Source organism: Priapulus caudatus, unplaced genomic scaffold (genome assembly GCF_000485595.1).
Source record: "Priapulus caudatus unplaced genomic scaffold, Priapulus_caudatus-5.0.1 Scaffold638, whole genome shotgun sequence".
NCBI lineage: Eukaryota > Metazoa > Priapulida > Priapulimorpha > Priapulimorphida > Priapulidae > Priapulus > Priapulus caudatus.
The window spans coordinates 31519-49018 of NW_014577699.1; the positions used below are offsets into that span (position 1 = coordinate 31519).

The following is a 17500-nucleotide window of genomic DNA, read 5'->3' on the forward strand; positions in this document are numbered from 1 at the left end:
CACATTGGTTTTATTGGTTAGGGTTAGGGTTAGGGTTAGGATTAGGGTTAGGGTTAGGGTTAGGGTTAGAATTAGGGTTAGGGTTAGGTGTAGGCACATTGGTTTTATTGGTTAGGGTTAGGGTTAGGATTAGGGTTAGGGTTAGGGTTAGGGTTAGGGTTAGGGTTAGGATTAGGATTAGGGTTAGGGTTAGGGTTAGGGTTAGAATTAGGGTTAGGTGTAGGCACATTGGTTTTATTGGGACCCATGTTCTCTATCCTTGGGCCCAAATTTGTAATTAATAGAAAATAAAATTAGCCGAATATATCACTATACGAATGCGAAATATAAAATTTATACACATACATTTTGTCAACAGCCTTTGTGTTTATAATATACGATTTAGATAATACATACACGACGCACAACGTTAGCTGTAATCAATCTATTTTAACGTTATGTAACTGTTAGTTACTGAACGCCGCCATTTTTCCATCGACATGTGTCGCCGTCTATAATTACTCTACCAATCGAAAATGCTTTTAAATGCAAATACCAACAAAAATAAATATAGATAATGCATTGTCTATGTTAATTATTTTTAATTTTATGCGTAAGGAATTTATTTAATATTATATAATAGTTTTGCTAAAAGAGTGACCATGAAAACAACAAAGAATATTCACAAATGATTAATCACTGCGCATCACCTACTAGAGGGAAAATAAACAGTTTTTCTTGACCTAGGTTTTACCCTAAATTATGATGTTTAGATCTGTGATTATGATGTTCAGTTAACTAATTAATGCTTGTATGTAGAAATTGCTATCATATTATTGCCATCTAATTTAATTACATAGATTTAACCACATGCGCTGCTGAGGAAATTGACATTTGTCATAATTGACAATTGACAATTTGTCATAATTGTAGCCTAGCCCTACTCCTAGCCTAGGCTAGAGACTGAGTAGAGAACTGGAGTGGAGAATTGATCAGCTGACCTGACACTGACAATTAGAGTGCACTGTACTGAGATGTGTAAACATCACCAGAATCAGCCATTTAGGTGGATATATTTATTCTACGTTATACTTCTAAGTTCTTATTTATAACTGTGTTAGTGTAGTGAGAAGTAGCAATGCAGAGGGTGTATTGTAGTTTTAGAGCTTAGTTAGTGAGGCTGATACTGATAGGGTTTATGTCCCCCAGGGTATTATCGGAGGTAAACCGGCGTAGTACCGTCTCGCCAACGTAGTGTTAAGCGAGAAGGGAACTTGTGGCTATATCGGAGGTAGCTAGCCTATAGTACTATAGCCCGCATACAGTTGCCGCAGGCCTGTGCAAGTGCCTGCGGCAACTGTACGTGGGCTATAGTACTAGAGCTATATCGGAGGGTACCCTGGGTACGGTTTGATATATCGGAAAGTACCTCGGGGTACTATAGTACTATACCATACGATATGTCGCTGCGTACCCTGCATTGTCCCACCGTACCTTGACTTTATATGGACGTATTTCCGATGTTGTAAAACTAAAATACAAAAGCTAGCTCTTCGTTTAAAAAAAGGGAAAAAGAAAAATATAGTCAAACATAGCATACGTTTTTGTTGGATTGCAATGTTTTGAAGTTTCTTTAGCCCGACCAGGCTGTGCGACGGATTGTCTATACAATCCGTCGGGGATAGGGTATTTTAACCCTAGCAATACCGTTTCTTGGAGCTAAGGTTTCTTCTATGTGATGTGGTAACTTGACAGAGTGTATGTATTACGACATCAGTTGGCTGAAAGTCAGGGTACGGTGGGACAATGCAGGGTACGCAGCGACATATCTTATAGTACCCCGAGGTACTTTCCGATATATCGAACCGTACCCAGGGTACCCTCCGATAGTACCCTGGGGGACATAGACCCTATGAGCGTTAGTGAGCAATGTAATTGTATCTTTTGACTTGTCAACTGGACTGTCACTTCTCAGCTCACTGCCATTCTATTTGTTAATATTAGGACTATTAAACGCACGCACAGACGCACGCACACGTAAATGCTCCAGCCCCTCTTTAATATGCTTATTGCATGTACTACATCGATCGTCTCTAATATTATTTCTGCAGTAACTTTTTAGTTCAATCGTGCAAGTTTTAAATTTCTATGCAATAATATGTATGTGACGTGTAAGGTGTTGGTCTACGTCACCTGTTGTAGGTTGACTGTATCAAATTAACTACTATCCATGACTGATCTACTCGTCTTGTAAGCTAAGAAACATGGCATCGCAAGCGAGTAGTGCACCCACAACGCGATCTAACAAGCTAATTGAGGAGATCATAGGTAAAACATGACAACAACAGAGGTGTTTGTTATTAAAATAGAAACATAACTTGTATAATGACTATTGATAATGACTATTTTATAGAAAATAATAATATTAATATAACTATACTATATATGGATATGTTTGTGATACTAATAATACTATTTTTGTTAAAATCAGATGCTGTTAGCACACTGAAAAGTGAGTTTGAGGAGAGTAGATTGCCAGTAACAGATGATGACTCCACTTTGCACAAACTGGAATTCAAACTTGAATACTTGCTGCAGCTGAATAGGAAACGTAGGTTTTTAGCAAGTGTGCGTTACTTTTATTGGTATAAAATATATTTATTATTAGCAGTAAATAATTTCCAGGATATAGTGTACATAGTTAGTATATCTGATATGTATTATGTTACATAGAGTGTAATAACATGTTGCAGTACGTAGTTATTGTGTTAATGTGTAGTAACATATGATTTACAGATGTTACATAAATTAGTTAGAGACGAGGAGTGCGGCTAGACTCAGGGTTGTTTTGGTGGTAGTCTATGTAGACAGAGCGTCGCGCATCTTGTGCGGCTAGATTGATGTTATAGGGAGAATGGTAAACGTGTTTTAGGTCGGGCGTTTCTAGGGTCATTGTGAAATGGAGGTAGGACGCAGTCTGGGAGAACGGGTGACATGTGCGCTCAGGATGTAGGGGTTTTGGGGGTAATATATATGACAGAGATGTAGGAGGTGGAGTCTGGTTGTGGTCGCGAGAGGAAGCACACGCGCTTAGGCGCGTGTGCGCGTTTCTCTGTGCAAGATGTGAATACACTGTGTGCCAGTTATTAAAGTTTATTCAGTTTAATACACAAGTTTGGATTTCTACTTCATCATTTCTACATGAACCCATAATTCAACGTTACAGTGTAGCTTTCTCTATTATATTAGTTAGATCATATCTCATATATATTTGTATTTGTATTTTCCCTATGCAGAAAAGTTTACATTTTTGGGTACGCAAAGGGACTATTTTGATTACTTCTGCGAGTGTTTGGCAAAAGGGAAAAGGAACAGAGATGGCCTGAAGTTTGTAAAGACATTGACAGAAGTAAGCAGAAGTTAAGATTTTTTTAACTAAGTGTAGACAAGAGGTACTCACACTGTGTAGAGTTCAACACTGTTAACTTATTGCTAATAAGCTAATATGTACATGGCTATTAATTCTGAGTTATACAGCAATATTCCAATGAAATTCCTTGGTTAGGTTCTATATTTGTGTAATCACCAAATATAGCAAAATATAATCACCCAAAATCAAATCCATTACCAAACTAAACATGTCATTATACTGTTCAACATAAATCTGTAATCCTTAATCACAAATGATATTATTGTAACTTATGTAACAATTGTTGGTTGTTTGCCACTTGCTCTATATTTTAGGTAAAAACGTCTGTAGGCAGAGGTCGAGCCTTCATTCGCTACAACCTTATGCACCAGATGCTAGCCGATACACTTCAGCTGTGCTTTAGTAATGGTCGTGTTACCATCAACTGGTATTTTCCTTCATCTGCTTTCCTGCGACATCGAATGACAGCGTCCCTTCTGACAGCCCTCTATGACCTCAACGAAGTGTCATTTGACCTTGCACCGACAGGTTATGACCTTGATGCGGGCTGGCCCACATTTGCACGGTATGATTAGCAAAGGTTATTCAGTTTTGAATAGCGTTCATGCTTTTCCTGAGGAAACCAACATGGGTGTCCACGAGTTAAGCACTCATTAAGCAGATACACAATGCTTTTAAAAGTTGAGAAAACATGGCAATAAATTCTGAAGCACTGATTTCAATGCTGAATGCACAGAGCCAAGCTAGTAATACAAGTGTAGATTGGTTCATCTAGAATCTGTTCATTTAGTGTTTATTGTTGTTGATATCTATTTGCAGCAAATCGTTTGGTACTCCGTACAGCTGGAATGTCCCTCTTTGCCGTAGTCGCAGCACAAGCCAAAGTAGCATCAGCAGTTTCCATTCACAGGTTGTTCTGACGTTTGAAGTACATTTTGTATGACCACTAACATTGTGTGGGCCATTGATGAAGTCTAATGCACACTTATATCAGTAATGATACATTGAATGTGTGGATATCAGCAATGAGTAATGAGATGATATACCTCAATATAAAATAAGACTATGCCTATTGTCAGTGTGTCTTGCACAGTGCCCATATCCTGACTATGATATCAACTATTAATTTCATAGAATGCAGTAATGAATGAGTGTGTAGTAAGAATGATGAGGCCATGTGTGATTTCAGTTGATTCAGAACCAACCACTGGGGTGAAAAGTTCACACTGACTCTGACTGAATCTAATATCGGGGTGGTACTCACTTTTCGTAGATGAGTGAGCAGCACATTTCCTCCCCGGGCCGACCAGATCTGTCTAGCATGGAACGAGTTCACATGGAGCTGGCCAAGGCCGAGTCTGTGAAAGGTGTGCTGATGTCTCGCATCGAAATTCTGGACAGAGAATGCGAAACTGTCCACAAGATGGCAGTAGAAGCAGAAGAGAAACTTGAAGACACTAAGAACAGCCTTCAGACGCAATTGATGGAAAGCCAGATTAGGTACTGCCATAGCAATCACTATGTGTAACACACTACTCGAATGTTAACAACAACGACAAACAAAACAATCAGTGGTATGTAATTACGTAGGTATGTGCGAAATGTCTACATATTTTAAATAAGTTAATGTGCGTTTGTTGAAGATGTGAGAAGATGAACAACGAGTTGGAGCTGCGATGCCAGCACTGGGAGGAGAAAGAGCATAGCCTCGTGTCCCGATTGAAGCAGCTTCAGAGAGGTACGCGATACCGAATTACATAGCCATGTTAACTTCTTAGCCGCACGAATTTCCTTCACTTTTGCCCATTCTCCTCTTCATCCTTCGTCTCTCCCTCTCACTCACACGTAATTCATTTTTCTAAAGTTGCCACATGTGGAAATTGTCGCGCGTAATGTGTGTGGAGTTAGGATCTTGCTAATTTCCATTTTCTTGGACAGAGAACGAAACACAACAAGACCAGCTAATGTCGCTACAGCAAAGTGGCAGTGGAAAGCAAGGGGAACTTGAGGAGAAGTGCAGACCTCTTGAAGTGAGTGAGATATTCTAGTTTACGAGATCATGCAACGATAAATCATATGATCATAATGTGCTCTATCGGCTCGTTACCAATACTGAAAGTGAAATCATCCTCACAATCAACCTCGCTTAGTCGAACAGCGAAGGTTAAAGTGATCGCATTGTTGTCACACGTGCGCTGTGTTTCATCGTCTGCGTAGCTTACGATTGTGGAACTCGGAGTGAGTGGGAAGCTGTCGGAGGAGAAGGTCGCGTGGCACGCAGAGCGAGAGATCGAGAAACAGAGCGGCGTCGCTGAGCAGCTGCAGATCCGACTGAAGGAATCCGAGGAGAAGAACAAGGAGCTGCTGTTGCGCATGGAGGAGCTTGTGTCGGACAAGTGGAGTGCTGCGTCGCTGCACGCCGACGCGACGGACAAGGTGTGTGAGGGCGCGACAATGTCGTCGCATTCCTGTGCGAATTTTAATCATGTGACCCCCCCGCTGTTTTGTGTTAATTGTGATTGTACGAGCAGGGGTAGAAATTAACTTTTGAACACGGGAGTCCAACGAACTCCATACCCTCAAAAAGAGTGAGTCCGCAGCAAAATGAGGGAGTCCGCAGTCTGAGGTTCAAAATTAAAGATATTAACAATAACGCATGCGATTATTTTTAAGATTCATGCAGTTGCACGTCTGCCAAATTTTCCTTGGACATTATTCTAAAAATACGGTAATTCCGCGAGGCCGTGCTCTTGAACGAACTAGTTAGTATGGCAGAATTTTCAGGGAGTCACACGGACTCTTGCATATGTCAAATCAGAGAGTCCGACAGTAACTCGGGGAGTATTTGACTCCGGACTCTCGTTAATTTTGCACCCTGACGAGTAATTGTAATTGTAAATGCAATTGTGATCGTACCTACACCAATTCAAGGACGTGAATTTCTCGCATGTGGCATAATCGCGTAACGCTTCCCGGTGTGCTGATTGTGGATTGTGCGACACCTTGCTACGTATTGCTGTTACATGTGGCTGTGAATACACATTTCAGGCGCACGAACTACTCACAGAACTCACTGTAGCCGAGCGGTCAAACATCCAACTCCAGTGTCAGAACTTGGAGCTGCAGAGAAGCAGTGTGCAACACCAGGGGGCACCTGAGATCGACGCCGCTACTCCCTCGCACACGGCAGAATCCCGTCCGGCATCCTCCGCCGATTCGTCGGCGCAGACGGAGACTGATGGTGACAGTGCTGCCCTCGCGAGGGAGAACCGGTCACTGCAGGCGGCGCTGGAAGCGCTGCGGGCGCAGCGCGAGGCAGAGGCGCGCGATTCGTCGACGACTCTCGACGCTGCCCGACAAGAGAGCGATGCCCTGCGCACGCAGATCGACGAGCTCGCTCGCCAGGGGGCGCTGGAAATTGATGCAGCAAAGATGGCGGCCGGCGACGAGGCAGAGGCGCGGCGGGTCGCTGAGGAGCGGCTTGAGGAGGAGCTGGTGGCGGTGCGACACCAGATCGCGCGGCTGAGGGACAGCGAGGCGCGGGCGGCGGAGGAACGGCGGGCTGCCACCGGCGAGCTGTTGCGACTCACCGACAGTGAGCGCCACCTGGAGGAGGAGAAGGCAAGCATGCAGGCGTTTGTCATTCGCATGATGGGCCTGCTATCTAGCAGCGATGGCGGCGGCTCCGGCACCAACACCGCAGCGTCAGGCAACGGGAGGAGGAGCCTGGTGCAGAAGTGCAAGCATATGGCTGCAGACGTAGAAGCGTTGGTGCGACGCAACGGCGAGCTGTCCCTGCAGGTGTGGCCATGTTTCAGTACATGTTGTGTGTTGTAGGGAGGTGCTGCCATGCTTTAGTACATGTTATGTGTCGTAGCACGCGCATTCCAATTTATTTTCATGTAAGATGCACGTGTGAGTAACGTAAACAAAATGAATGGCAGAAGTGCACATGTCTTAGCATAACATGCTCTGTATAGAGATCATTGTTATCAGATATATCTATATAGAGATCTTTGAATCGATCGTTGATTGTTATCAGGTGCGGGGGCTGGAGCGCGGTGGACATGATTGAGTATAACATGCTCTATATAGAAATCATTGTTATTAGATATATCTATATAGAGATCATTGAATCGATCGTTGATTGTTATCAGATGTGGTGTTTGAATCGATCATTGATTGTTATTAGGTGTGGTGTTTGAGTCGATCATTGATTGTTATTCGGTGTGGTGTTTGAATCGATCGTTGATTGTTATTAGGTGCGGTGTTTGAATCGATCGTTGATTGTTATTAGGTGCGGTGTTTGAATCGATCGTTGATTGTTATTTGGTGTGGTGTTTGAGTCGATCATTGATTGTTATTAGGTGTGGTGTTTGAATCGATCATTGATTGTTATTAGGTGCGGGGGCTGGAGCGCGGTGGACGGGAGCTGCGGGAGGAGCTAGCGCTGCGGCGGGAGCGGCTCACCGAGCGCGAGGCTGAGAACGGAGAACTGGAGACGAAGCTTCGCTCGCTCGTCTGCAACACGACGCTGCCGGAGGATGCTCACAGCATCACGTCGGCGGGCAGCGACGCGAGACTCGATCCACCGCCAGGGGGCGCCGACGAGGTGCTGGAGGTCGCGCAAGCATATGATGTGAAGCGTCAGTGGGACGAGGATTTAGACAAAGGACAGTCGGAAAACGACGTAGTGGATGCGACGATGGAAGGAGCCACAGGTAAGGGAAGAACATCAGGTGAAGAACAAGCTGCAGGTGACGAAGGAACTGTGAGCGATGAAGAAGTGGTGGAAATAGGAGTGGCCATTGAAGGAACGGCAGACGATGAAGGAACGGCTATTGAAGGAGCATCAGATGAACCAGCAGAGCCAGAGGAGGAAGCAACAGTGGACGAAGCAGCGGCAAATGAAGGAGTGGCGTATGAAGGAACGGTAGAAGAAGCAGCGGCCAGCTCCGTTGATCAGGAGGCCGTCGAGGCGTTCATGCGACAAATCGAGATGCTAAAGTCACAGAACCTCTCTCTCTCCGAGGAGAACCAGTCTCTGATTGGTCAGCTTGACTTCCTGTCGGAGTCGGTGGCGTCGAATCTCGAGGAGCGCGATGACATCGAACAACTCCGCGGGGAGATGTCAGAAATCCGCAGCATTCTGAGTCAGGTCAGTGAGGTCAGCGAGCGAGTGTTGGTCGATGTAAACGCCGAGACCGAACAGGAGGAACATTTGAAATGCGTGGACAGCAGAGAAGGAAGCGCTGAGGTGCAAGTCGCCGTTGACGATCAAGCGTCCGTCGCGTCGGCGGAATTCCGTCGCGTCGTACGCGACGTGTCGGAAATGCGATCGTCATTCGAATCACAGAGGGCGCTGCTGTCAGAGTTGCGTCAACAATGCACGACTCAGGATGACGTCATCAAGATGCAGGAGTACGACATCGAGGCTAAGATGAAGCGGATTGAGCTTGTGAGCGAAGAGAAGGAGAGACTGACACAGAAAGTTGCAGAACAGAGCGACGCGATCAAGTCGATGGAGATAAAGTTTACTAAGAAAATACAGGAGACTTCTTCTGCATTCGAGGAGAAGGTTGGTATTCATTTGCTACACTCTCGTTTATTGTAGGTGATATATTTCGTTATAGAATTGTGCATATTAAAGCCGTCACGGACTTTTCTAAAATTTTCAAAGTGAAGCAGTTACTACAGAATTATGCACGTATGATTTACCCACGTTTTATTTTATAATGTTATTAAAACATCGCACAATTATGAGCATGTCAAACAGAAGTAATACCCAATTCCTATAATTTATCATTGATATTTAATTAATGCACAGGTGTGCGAGCTAACACAACAATTTAAAGACAGTCAAGCCAAGGTGACGTGTTTAGAGGAAAGCCTTGAATGTAAAACAGATCAGTTAGAGAAGACGGAATCAGCATATGAACAAGATGTCTCTGCACTCCGGTTCCAGATTAGTGAAGAAAACATGAAGTATCAAGAAACCATTAAGGTATCGATGGATTTTTAAGCATATGTGTAATTGTATCCCCCGCGACGAAGTCGACGGGGATACTATGGTTTCATGTCTCTCCAGCCGCCGCCGCCGCAGACAATTTCCCTTCCGCTCTATAACTCGACCCCTAATTGACCTAGCACTACCAAAACCAGGTCACTGTAACCTTTATTTGACTTTAACCTTGACCTTGACTTTGATCATATTTTCCTTCCGCTCTATAACTCGGCCCCTAATTGACCTAGCACTACCAAAACCAGGTCACTGTAACCTTTATTTGACTTTAACCTTGACCTTGACTTTGATCATATTTTCCTTCCGCTCTATAACTCGGCCCCTAATTGACCTAGCGTGACCAAACTTGGTATACTTACACATCTTGGGGAGAAGGTGAGCAGCGTACCAAAACCAGGTCACTGCGACCTTTATTTGACCTTGATCATATTTCCCTTCCGCTCTCTAATTCGGCCCCTAATTGACCACCTAGCGCTACCAAACTTGGTATACTTACACATCTTGGGGAGAAGGTGAGCAGCGTACCAAAACCAGGTCACTGCGACCTGTATTTGACCTTTACCTTGACCTTGATCATATTTCCTTTCTGCTCTATAACTCGGCCCCTAATTGACCTAGCGCTACCAAAACCAGGTCACTGCGACCTTTATTTGACCTTTACTTTGACCTTGATCATATTTCCCTTCAGCTCTATAACTCGGCCCCTAATTGACCTAGCGCTACCAAACTTGGTATACTTACACATCTTTGGGAGAAGGTGTGTCGCGTACCAAAACCAAGGTCACTACGACCTTTATTTGACCTTTACCTTGACCTTGATCATATTTCCCTTCCGCTCTATAACTCGGCCCCTAATTGACCTAGCGCTACCAAAACCAGGTCACTACGACCTTTATTTGACCTTTACCTTGACCTTGATCATATTTCCCTTCCGCTCTATAACTCGGCCCCTAATTGACCTAGTGCTACCAAACTTGCTATACTTACACATCTTGGGGAGAATGTGTGTCGCGTACTAAAACCAGGTCACTGCGGCTTTTATTTGACCTTGACCTTGACCATATTTCTCTTCCGCTCTATAACTCGGCCCTTAATTGACCTAGCGTGACCAAACTTGGTATACTTACACATCTTGGGGATAAGGTGTGTCGCGTACCGAAACCAGGTCACTGCAACCTTTATTTGACATTGACCTTGACCTTCATCATATTTCCCTTCTGCTCTATAACTCGGCCCCTAATTGACCTAGCGCGACCAAACTTCGTATACTTACACATCTTGGGGAGAACACGGGGGATACATGTAGTTGGCGATAACTGCCCTTTCTAGTTTCTACATGCCATTCATGACGATTTGAGTCCAGAATAGTAATAAAAACGTCTCCTTTTTGTTTAAATTCTGCTTCAAACGGCATTTGTTGGTAGCAATATTTCTCACAACAAACGCCATATCGAGATCTGCTTAATGTTTCAGACTTACGAAGAGAATGACGCCAATGTGACCGATATTCAATCTAAACTTGAAATTCAACAAAACATCATCGAAAGTATGCAGGCAGTAGTTAAGGAAATGAAAGATGAGAGAGATGCGCAGATGGAGAGTCACTGGGATGAGGTGCCTGCTGCCAATTTAGTTTCTATCTGTGAACGTGTTTTATTGTAGTATGCTGGTCATCCAGGCATATAAATTTAACCATTTGATTATTTGGGTGGGCCTTGAGTCGGTTTTAATTATTAATTATTTTTATCATAATATCTTAGGATAATTACTCTGTAAATAATATCTGTTTTTTAAATGTAAAATTAGTTATTACCTGACATTATGTATTTAAATCCCCCAAGTTAGTGTGAAGTGACAGTATTCGTTAGTGTATGTTAATCAGCTTGTGGTGTGTACATCTGCTTGAAGATGGAAGATCTGCGGGTCATCTTAGAGGGCAAGTCAGACGAATGTGAGACGCTACGTGTAGAGGTCACTGATTACAGAGACCAACTGGCAAGTAAAGAGGACCAGCTTGTCAGACTGCAGGTAAAAGACCATAAGTGAAACTTTCAAAGTAATATGGCATTAATGCCTTCAGCATCACTCTTCTTATAAAGTTCTTATGCCATGTAACTGACATCAAGCCTTATTATGTCATTGTAATGATGATATTATAGCCAAGTAACATGCGTAAATTTGATGAAAGTATAGTCACATATTTAAATATAAAAATTCCGGCTTATCCCCGATCACTACTCTGCCCTCTGTAGCAGCCATGCTGTCAAATTACCCTGCTGATGTACATTCTCTGTATTAGGAGGACCTTGAATCTGTACAGCAAAGCCATGAAGCAAAGATAAAGACACTGCAGGAACAGAACTCTCAGCTGAGGGAGGATTCGGAGAAACTACAGAGCACTCTCATAAAAATTCTAAAGTATGCACACACTACCGACCAATTGTGAAGTTGAGACATGTTATGCTTCCACCCCAACCACACCCACCCCACTCTTACCAGCTAGGTCTTCCAACCTAAGAAATTATTTTCCAATGCGCTGCCAAACGTTTATGTAATGGTCACTTAAGGGAAACCCCCAGTTGTGCCTGTTATAGACAGGTTTTCATTCTAGTAAGTAGTTGAACTGTATATCTGCCACTAAACGGATACGCCAAAAATGTCATTTACGGACAGGTGTACGTTTTAAAGAGATACCTGCTAATACAGTTATGACTAAGCTAGAGAAGTTTATTGGGAATTTGCAACCAAGTGGCATGGAATGGATTTAGCAAGCTGTGATGATGTGTGTAGTCTGGAGTGTCATTTAATGAATGTACATTGCTGTGTACACTGCTGTGTACTCAGTACTTGTGTGTAGTGCTGTGTACTGCTGTGTGCTGTGTTTCATGAGTGTACATTGCTGTGTACAGGGATAAGGACACACTCTGGCAGAGCAAAGACCAGCTGGAGTTTGAGCAGCGACAGCGACTGCTTGACTGCTGGGTGGACGACAAGGCTGCATCGCACTGCATGGGCTGCGGGAAGGAGTTCTCTCTCACGCGGCGTCGGGTACGTGACCCCGTGAATGAGGTTTCTACACGTGGTCACACTGATTGGTATTCACCAATCGAACTATCATGGTTAACTTTCATGCTTACGCCCGCAGTCCTTTTCTCTTAGAAGTGTTAAACACTATGAACAATAAATTCCAAAAACAATATCACAATCAACAGTATCAATAGCAATATCAATAAAATTCGAAGTAGAAGTAGCATCGACAGTCATATAACAGATACGTATTCACAAATCCATTTATAACCAAACCTGTACATACACCTGCAAGCATATAGCAAACATCAAAACACATGCTACATGTATACCACATACCACATACCTCAGATGAGCACTTCTGTGGCTCGCACCCTCCATCGAGTAACGCTGTAACTACCGGCGTGACATCAGCAGCTGTGTTACGATGTCGTTACAGCACCACTGCCGCCTGTGTGGCCGCGTCTTCTGCTCCGCCTGCTCCAACCACTGGGTGCTGACTACGGCCAGCAGCAAAAAAACTCGCACCTGCGACCGCTGCTTCATGTCACACTCGCGGTGCGAGGGCACCACCGATACGTCGCTGGTCGGTGACTCGAGCCGGGAGCAAAGTCCCGATAGCCGGCTGGAGGATGAGGCAAGTCGCGCATCGTCAGGCGAAGGTAAGTGTGTGGGTAACGTAAATGCGCATAATTTTACCGCGGTTAATTAACCACCCTTTATAGCTTATGAGCGTGCGTGCGTGCGTGCGTCCGTCAACAGTTGGGCACAAATCTAAACGGCTCGACGTACGGTCACGATATTCGGGACGTGGGGGGTAATCCGAAAACGAATTGGGATGTCGAAGCTGGGGGTCAAAGGTCAAAGGTCAAGAGGTGTAAAAGAAGGGGGAACATTCCCTCCTTAACTTAAGGTTACTTAGGACGAATGCAGAATTGCGGCACAAATCTAAACGGCTCGACCTAGGCTCGTGATAGTCGGTGTATAGCCTCATGGTAGGAAAAGCCATCACTGTGCCGAAATGGAGGTCACAGGTCAAAGGTCAAATGGGCACAGGGCAGTTTAGACTTTTCTGAGGACATGGTCTGACGGAGCGATTGAAAAACTTTGTTGTCTCAGCGGTGACCTAGCATTTTTATGGCTTTATGAAAGGACCATGAAATGTACTCTTCGCTGACAGCGAAGAGTAAGTGTCGGATAACCTTTTGACCCTCAAAGAGGAGGGTTAAAACATGGATTTGTTTACTGTTAGAAAGAATTTGACATGCCAGGTTGCTAGATAGAATCTATACATGCCTGGATGTATGAGGCTACAATGTCACAAAGAAATTTCAAAAGCTAAATTTGGTTGAAGAAGGTTTATGCTCCTTAAATCGTATAATTTCTATGGCATTCGGTGTACTGTCAGTGTGTTACATGTAACTTATGCCAGCCAGCTGCATGTGTGGTGATAGTACGGTGTAGTTTTTGCCTGCGTTAATTAGTTACAGTGGCAGCTCTCTATTTTAGCCTGTAGGCTTGCGTAGGTAAATGTAGATGTGCTTACTATTCTGTCTTGCAAATAGTTGTTGCTATACTACGTACGCATGGGAAGCTTCCATCTTTAATCTTAAGCACTCAAATGTACGCGCCATCTCGATGGCAACTTTCTAACGATCCCACGAACATTTCTTCGAGAGGTTCCTGATACCATCCCAGTGTTCGAAATAAGAGCTATCCGTTTGTCCGTACTTTGTCCATATTCACGGAGGACAAGTAGATCTGTCCGGTAGCTTTTCCGCCGGACAAGCAGCTTTTAGAGCAATTTTTCATAATTTTCTACCACTCTGGCCGCTGCTGGGAAACCGAGTTAACATAGATAATAAACATGGAATGCGAGTGCCACACCGAATTAAATATAGTATAAACATTTATGTGAAGTTATATAAAAAGTCGTTACCGCCGTTGCTAGCTCCACGAAACGGTCTTTGCTAGGTTAGAAGGAACCATCAGACAATCAGTCTGATAGACAATCAGACATCTGTATAGACAATCAGTCGTACAGCCTCGGTCTGGCAGCGCTACTGCCTCGAGAAAGAGAGAAATCGAGAGAGAGAAGAGAGAGAGCGAGGGGAAGAGAGTGAGAGAGAGAGCGAGGGGAAAGAGTGAGAGAGAGAGAGAGAGCGCGCGAGAGAGAGGAAGAGAGGAGAGAGAGAGAGAAGAGAAAGAAAGAGAGAAATCGAGAGAGAGCGAGGGGAAGAGAGTGAGAGAGAGAGAGAGGCGCGAGAGAGCAGAGAGAGGAGAGAGAGAGAGAGAGAGAGAGAGGGAAGAAAGAGAGAGAGAGAGAGGTTCGAGAGAGAGAGAGAAGAGAGAGAGAGGGAAGAAAGAGAGAGAGAGAACGAGCCTGTGTAGAGAGCAGTGACGAGAGCGAGAGTAGAGATGAGAGCTGCATAGATGTGAGAGTGGAGAGAGAAGGAGTGAGTGAGAAGAGCGAGAGGACGGGCGACGAAAGTCGAGAGGAGAGAGGGAAAGACAAAAGACAAAAGAAAGGAGAGGACAGCGGCAGAGGAAGGTGAGTTGTGTAGCTGGCGAACTCGGAGAGAGCGTGAGGGAAGGAGAGCAAGCGAGAGAGAGAGAGAGCCGAGAGCGCGCGCAGGAGATGAGAGAGAGAGAGAGTGTGTGTGTCGATGCGGAGAGAGTTGTGATCGAGCCGAGGAGAGAGAGGGAGCACACAGAGAGGCGCGAAGGGAAGAGAGCAGCAAGAGCCGCATGAGATCACGAAAGAGAAAGAATGAGAGAGACATGCGATGGCGGGAGACGCGAACGCCGGGCGATGTGAAGGGTGTCTTGATTCGGTTTGCCAGTGAGTTTAGCATCAGAACACCTGCCGTCAGGTGAGCGCTGTCGCTCTGCGGCACTTGTTATTTAATCAGGGGCCTTGTTACACATGATTTAACCGCAGTTTAATTATTCTTACCACGGTTAAATTATCTGTAAGAAGGCCTCTGATTGGGTAAAAGGGCCATATTTTTAAAGGCGGTTGAATTATTTCTACTTCAGTAAAAATAATTATTTCTGAGTACGATGGCCAACCATAGTCTAATCTTGTGTCTTGTGTTTGTAGCATCGGAAGTAAGTGAACATGAAGTCTCCATGGGCAGTCCTGTGGGAGCTGGTATTGAAGCATCGGCTCTACTCTCGAGTTCCACGCCTCAGAAACCAGCCGGGTCTTCTCCTCCTGAAGCGTTCGGTGGTTCCGAGTCTCTTCTACACGGTACGGTCACTTCCCCTATTCACATTTCACACAGCGCGAAATCTTACACGGAAGTTTGGATCGTATCAATCGAGTTGAATGTCACGTTCTATTGGCGTTTGCTTCCTGCTGACTATGCTGATTCCAACTATATTCTACCTCTGCTGAATAGATGAAGACAATGTGCAAGGCATGTCTGACACAGGAGCCACACAGACACCAGACCCGACTTCAAGTGACGGCGATTCACAGCTAGTATCAGCTGCAACTACAGCGAGCCATCAGATACCACACAATGAAACTGATGCTGCTGTATCCCAACAAGCTGATACAGAACGGTAAGGGAAGACAATCTCATTACGTATCACACAGTCAGTATTTATTTTGTACACACAGTATCATTTGACCCCAGCCCATAATCTGTTTCTTTTCTTTTGACTACCAATAATTTTGTCATAGCAGTGTTGGTGTGGAGCCTGTGGCGGCCTCTAGTGATAATACACCAGCAAGCAGTGTTGGCAGTGACGAGCAGGAATATGCCGTCATTACTACTGAGGAGGTGGCACAGTCAGTCTATGACCCTTCCTATGGTGATATCGAGACAAGGTGTGTGGTTACGTGTGGTGCGCCAATGATTTTGTGTCTTATCTCCTTTCTTTTCTTACACTATGTATTGTATCGAAATAATATTTGTCAATAACGTTTCACAATAAGTCCATGTTTTGCACCTTCTATGAGAATGAGAGGCTATGACTAGCAGTGCAATTTTATGTCTCACAAATGTTATTCCGAACAACTGCATCGAATCGGGCCTAACATTGATAATCCTAGATGACATCCTAGACTAACAGCACAATTTCTCCCTCACAATTTCTGCTTATCCTTCCCACAGCATCCAATCAAGCTTCACGCTGATGGTCGATGACATCATTGAGGGCCGTGGAAACGAACAGGAGGGAGTGACGGTGAAACCTCGCCAGTGCTTCGCAGTTCCCATTCTCGTGGAAAAGCCAGGCGTCACGCTGAGCTGGGAATTCAGAACCACCGGTCACGTAAGTGAGAGCGGGAAATTTACACAAGAAATAGGGAAGAACGGTTATTTTCGGAATGCAGAATTAGAACATTTTTAGTCATCTGGGAAGTCTACATTTTTAATAATTCAGGAACAGAAGTCAACCGGGACACGGGAAAGTCAAAGCCAAAATTGCAATTTTCATTAACCAGAAACTACAAAATAGCATATTTTTGGTCTGGGAAACTAGCAGTGCCCCCCCCCCATTCCCCACCCACACTGGGTCTACTTTAGCACCCCAGTCTATAATGATGGGATCAGGATTAGGGTAGGGTGATGATAATTTAGGTTTGTAGTCCTGGAGTCAACTTCAATCTGCCACATGGTTGGCACTTCCAGAACGGACTCTTGCAATACAGTAAACACCCGCATAAAAGAACCCGTGATTTAAGAACCTCCAGGCTGAAATTGGACCAATAAAGCACCTATTATATAAGAACCTCTTCAGAACCAATAAAACAGGTTCTTATATAAAAAAATACCGAAAATGAGAGCAACTGGGGCAATCCAATATGTGTGCTACACCATTGGAAACTGCCCTACTATTAGTCAAATCAATTTACACAGCATTTGACCTTTCATTGTGTTTAATATGAATAAGTAAATTTAAGGTGATAATAAATTAACTCAAATGAATTTAAACAGACATATAATTTCTAATATAAGCAGTTGGTTAATTAATTTAGTGTCAATTATTCACTAATTAAAGCCAATCTTTACCTAGATAATGTACACAAT

At 44.2% G+C, this 17500-nt stretch overlaps 1 protein-coding gene across 1 annotated transcript in view; it reads left to right on the forward strand.

The window, feature by feature from the left end:
* The first annotated feature begins 698 nt into the window (after positions 1-698).
* Positions 699-17500, forward strand: part of LOC106812347 (FYVE and coiled-coil domain-containing protein 1-like) — a 23258-nt gene continuing 6456 nt past the window's right edge. Inside the window, exons 1-23 of the mRNA XM_014816198.1 lie at positions 699-726; positions 913-1045; positions 2182-2307; positions 2471-2590; positions 3276-3388; positions 3724-3974; positions 4229-4319; positions 4683-4909; positions 5053-5147; positions 5348-5439; positions 5627-5845; positions 6458-7210; positions 7812-8987; positions 9237-9413; positions 10905-11045; positions 11340-11459; positions 11731-11849; positions 12341-12479; positions 12898-13120; positions 15562-15711; positions 15863-16028; positions 16150-16296; positions 16583-16742. Coding sequence (XP_014671684.1) covers positions 2244-2307; positions 2471-2590; positions 3276-3388; positions 3724-3974; positions 4229-4319; positions 4683-4909; positions 5053-5147; positions 5348-5439; positions 5627-5845; positions 6458-7210; positions 7812-8987; positions 9237-9413; positions 10905-11045; positions 11340-11459; positions 11731-11849; positions 12341-12479; positions 12898-13120; positions 15562-15711; positions 15863-16028; positions 16150-16296; positions 16583-16742 — 4743 coding nt within the window. The 5' untranslated portion in view covers positions 699-726; positions 913-1045; positions 2182-2243. The remainder of the gene's footprint in view (positions 727-912; positions 1046-2181; positions 2308-2470; positions 2591-3275; positions 3389-3723; positions 3975-4228; positions 4320-4682; positions 4910-5052; positions 5148-5347; positions 5440-5626; positions 5846-6457; positions 7211-7811; positions 8988-9236; positions 9414-10904; positions 11046-11339; positions 11460-11730; positions 11850-12340; positions 12480-12897; positions 13121-15561; positions 15712-15862; positions 16029-16149; positions 16297-16582; positions 16743-17500) is intronic.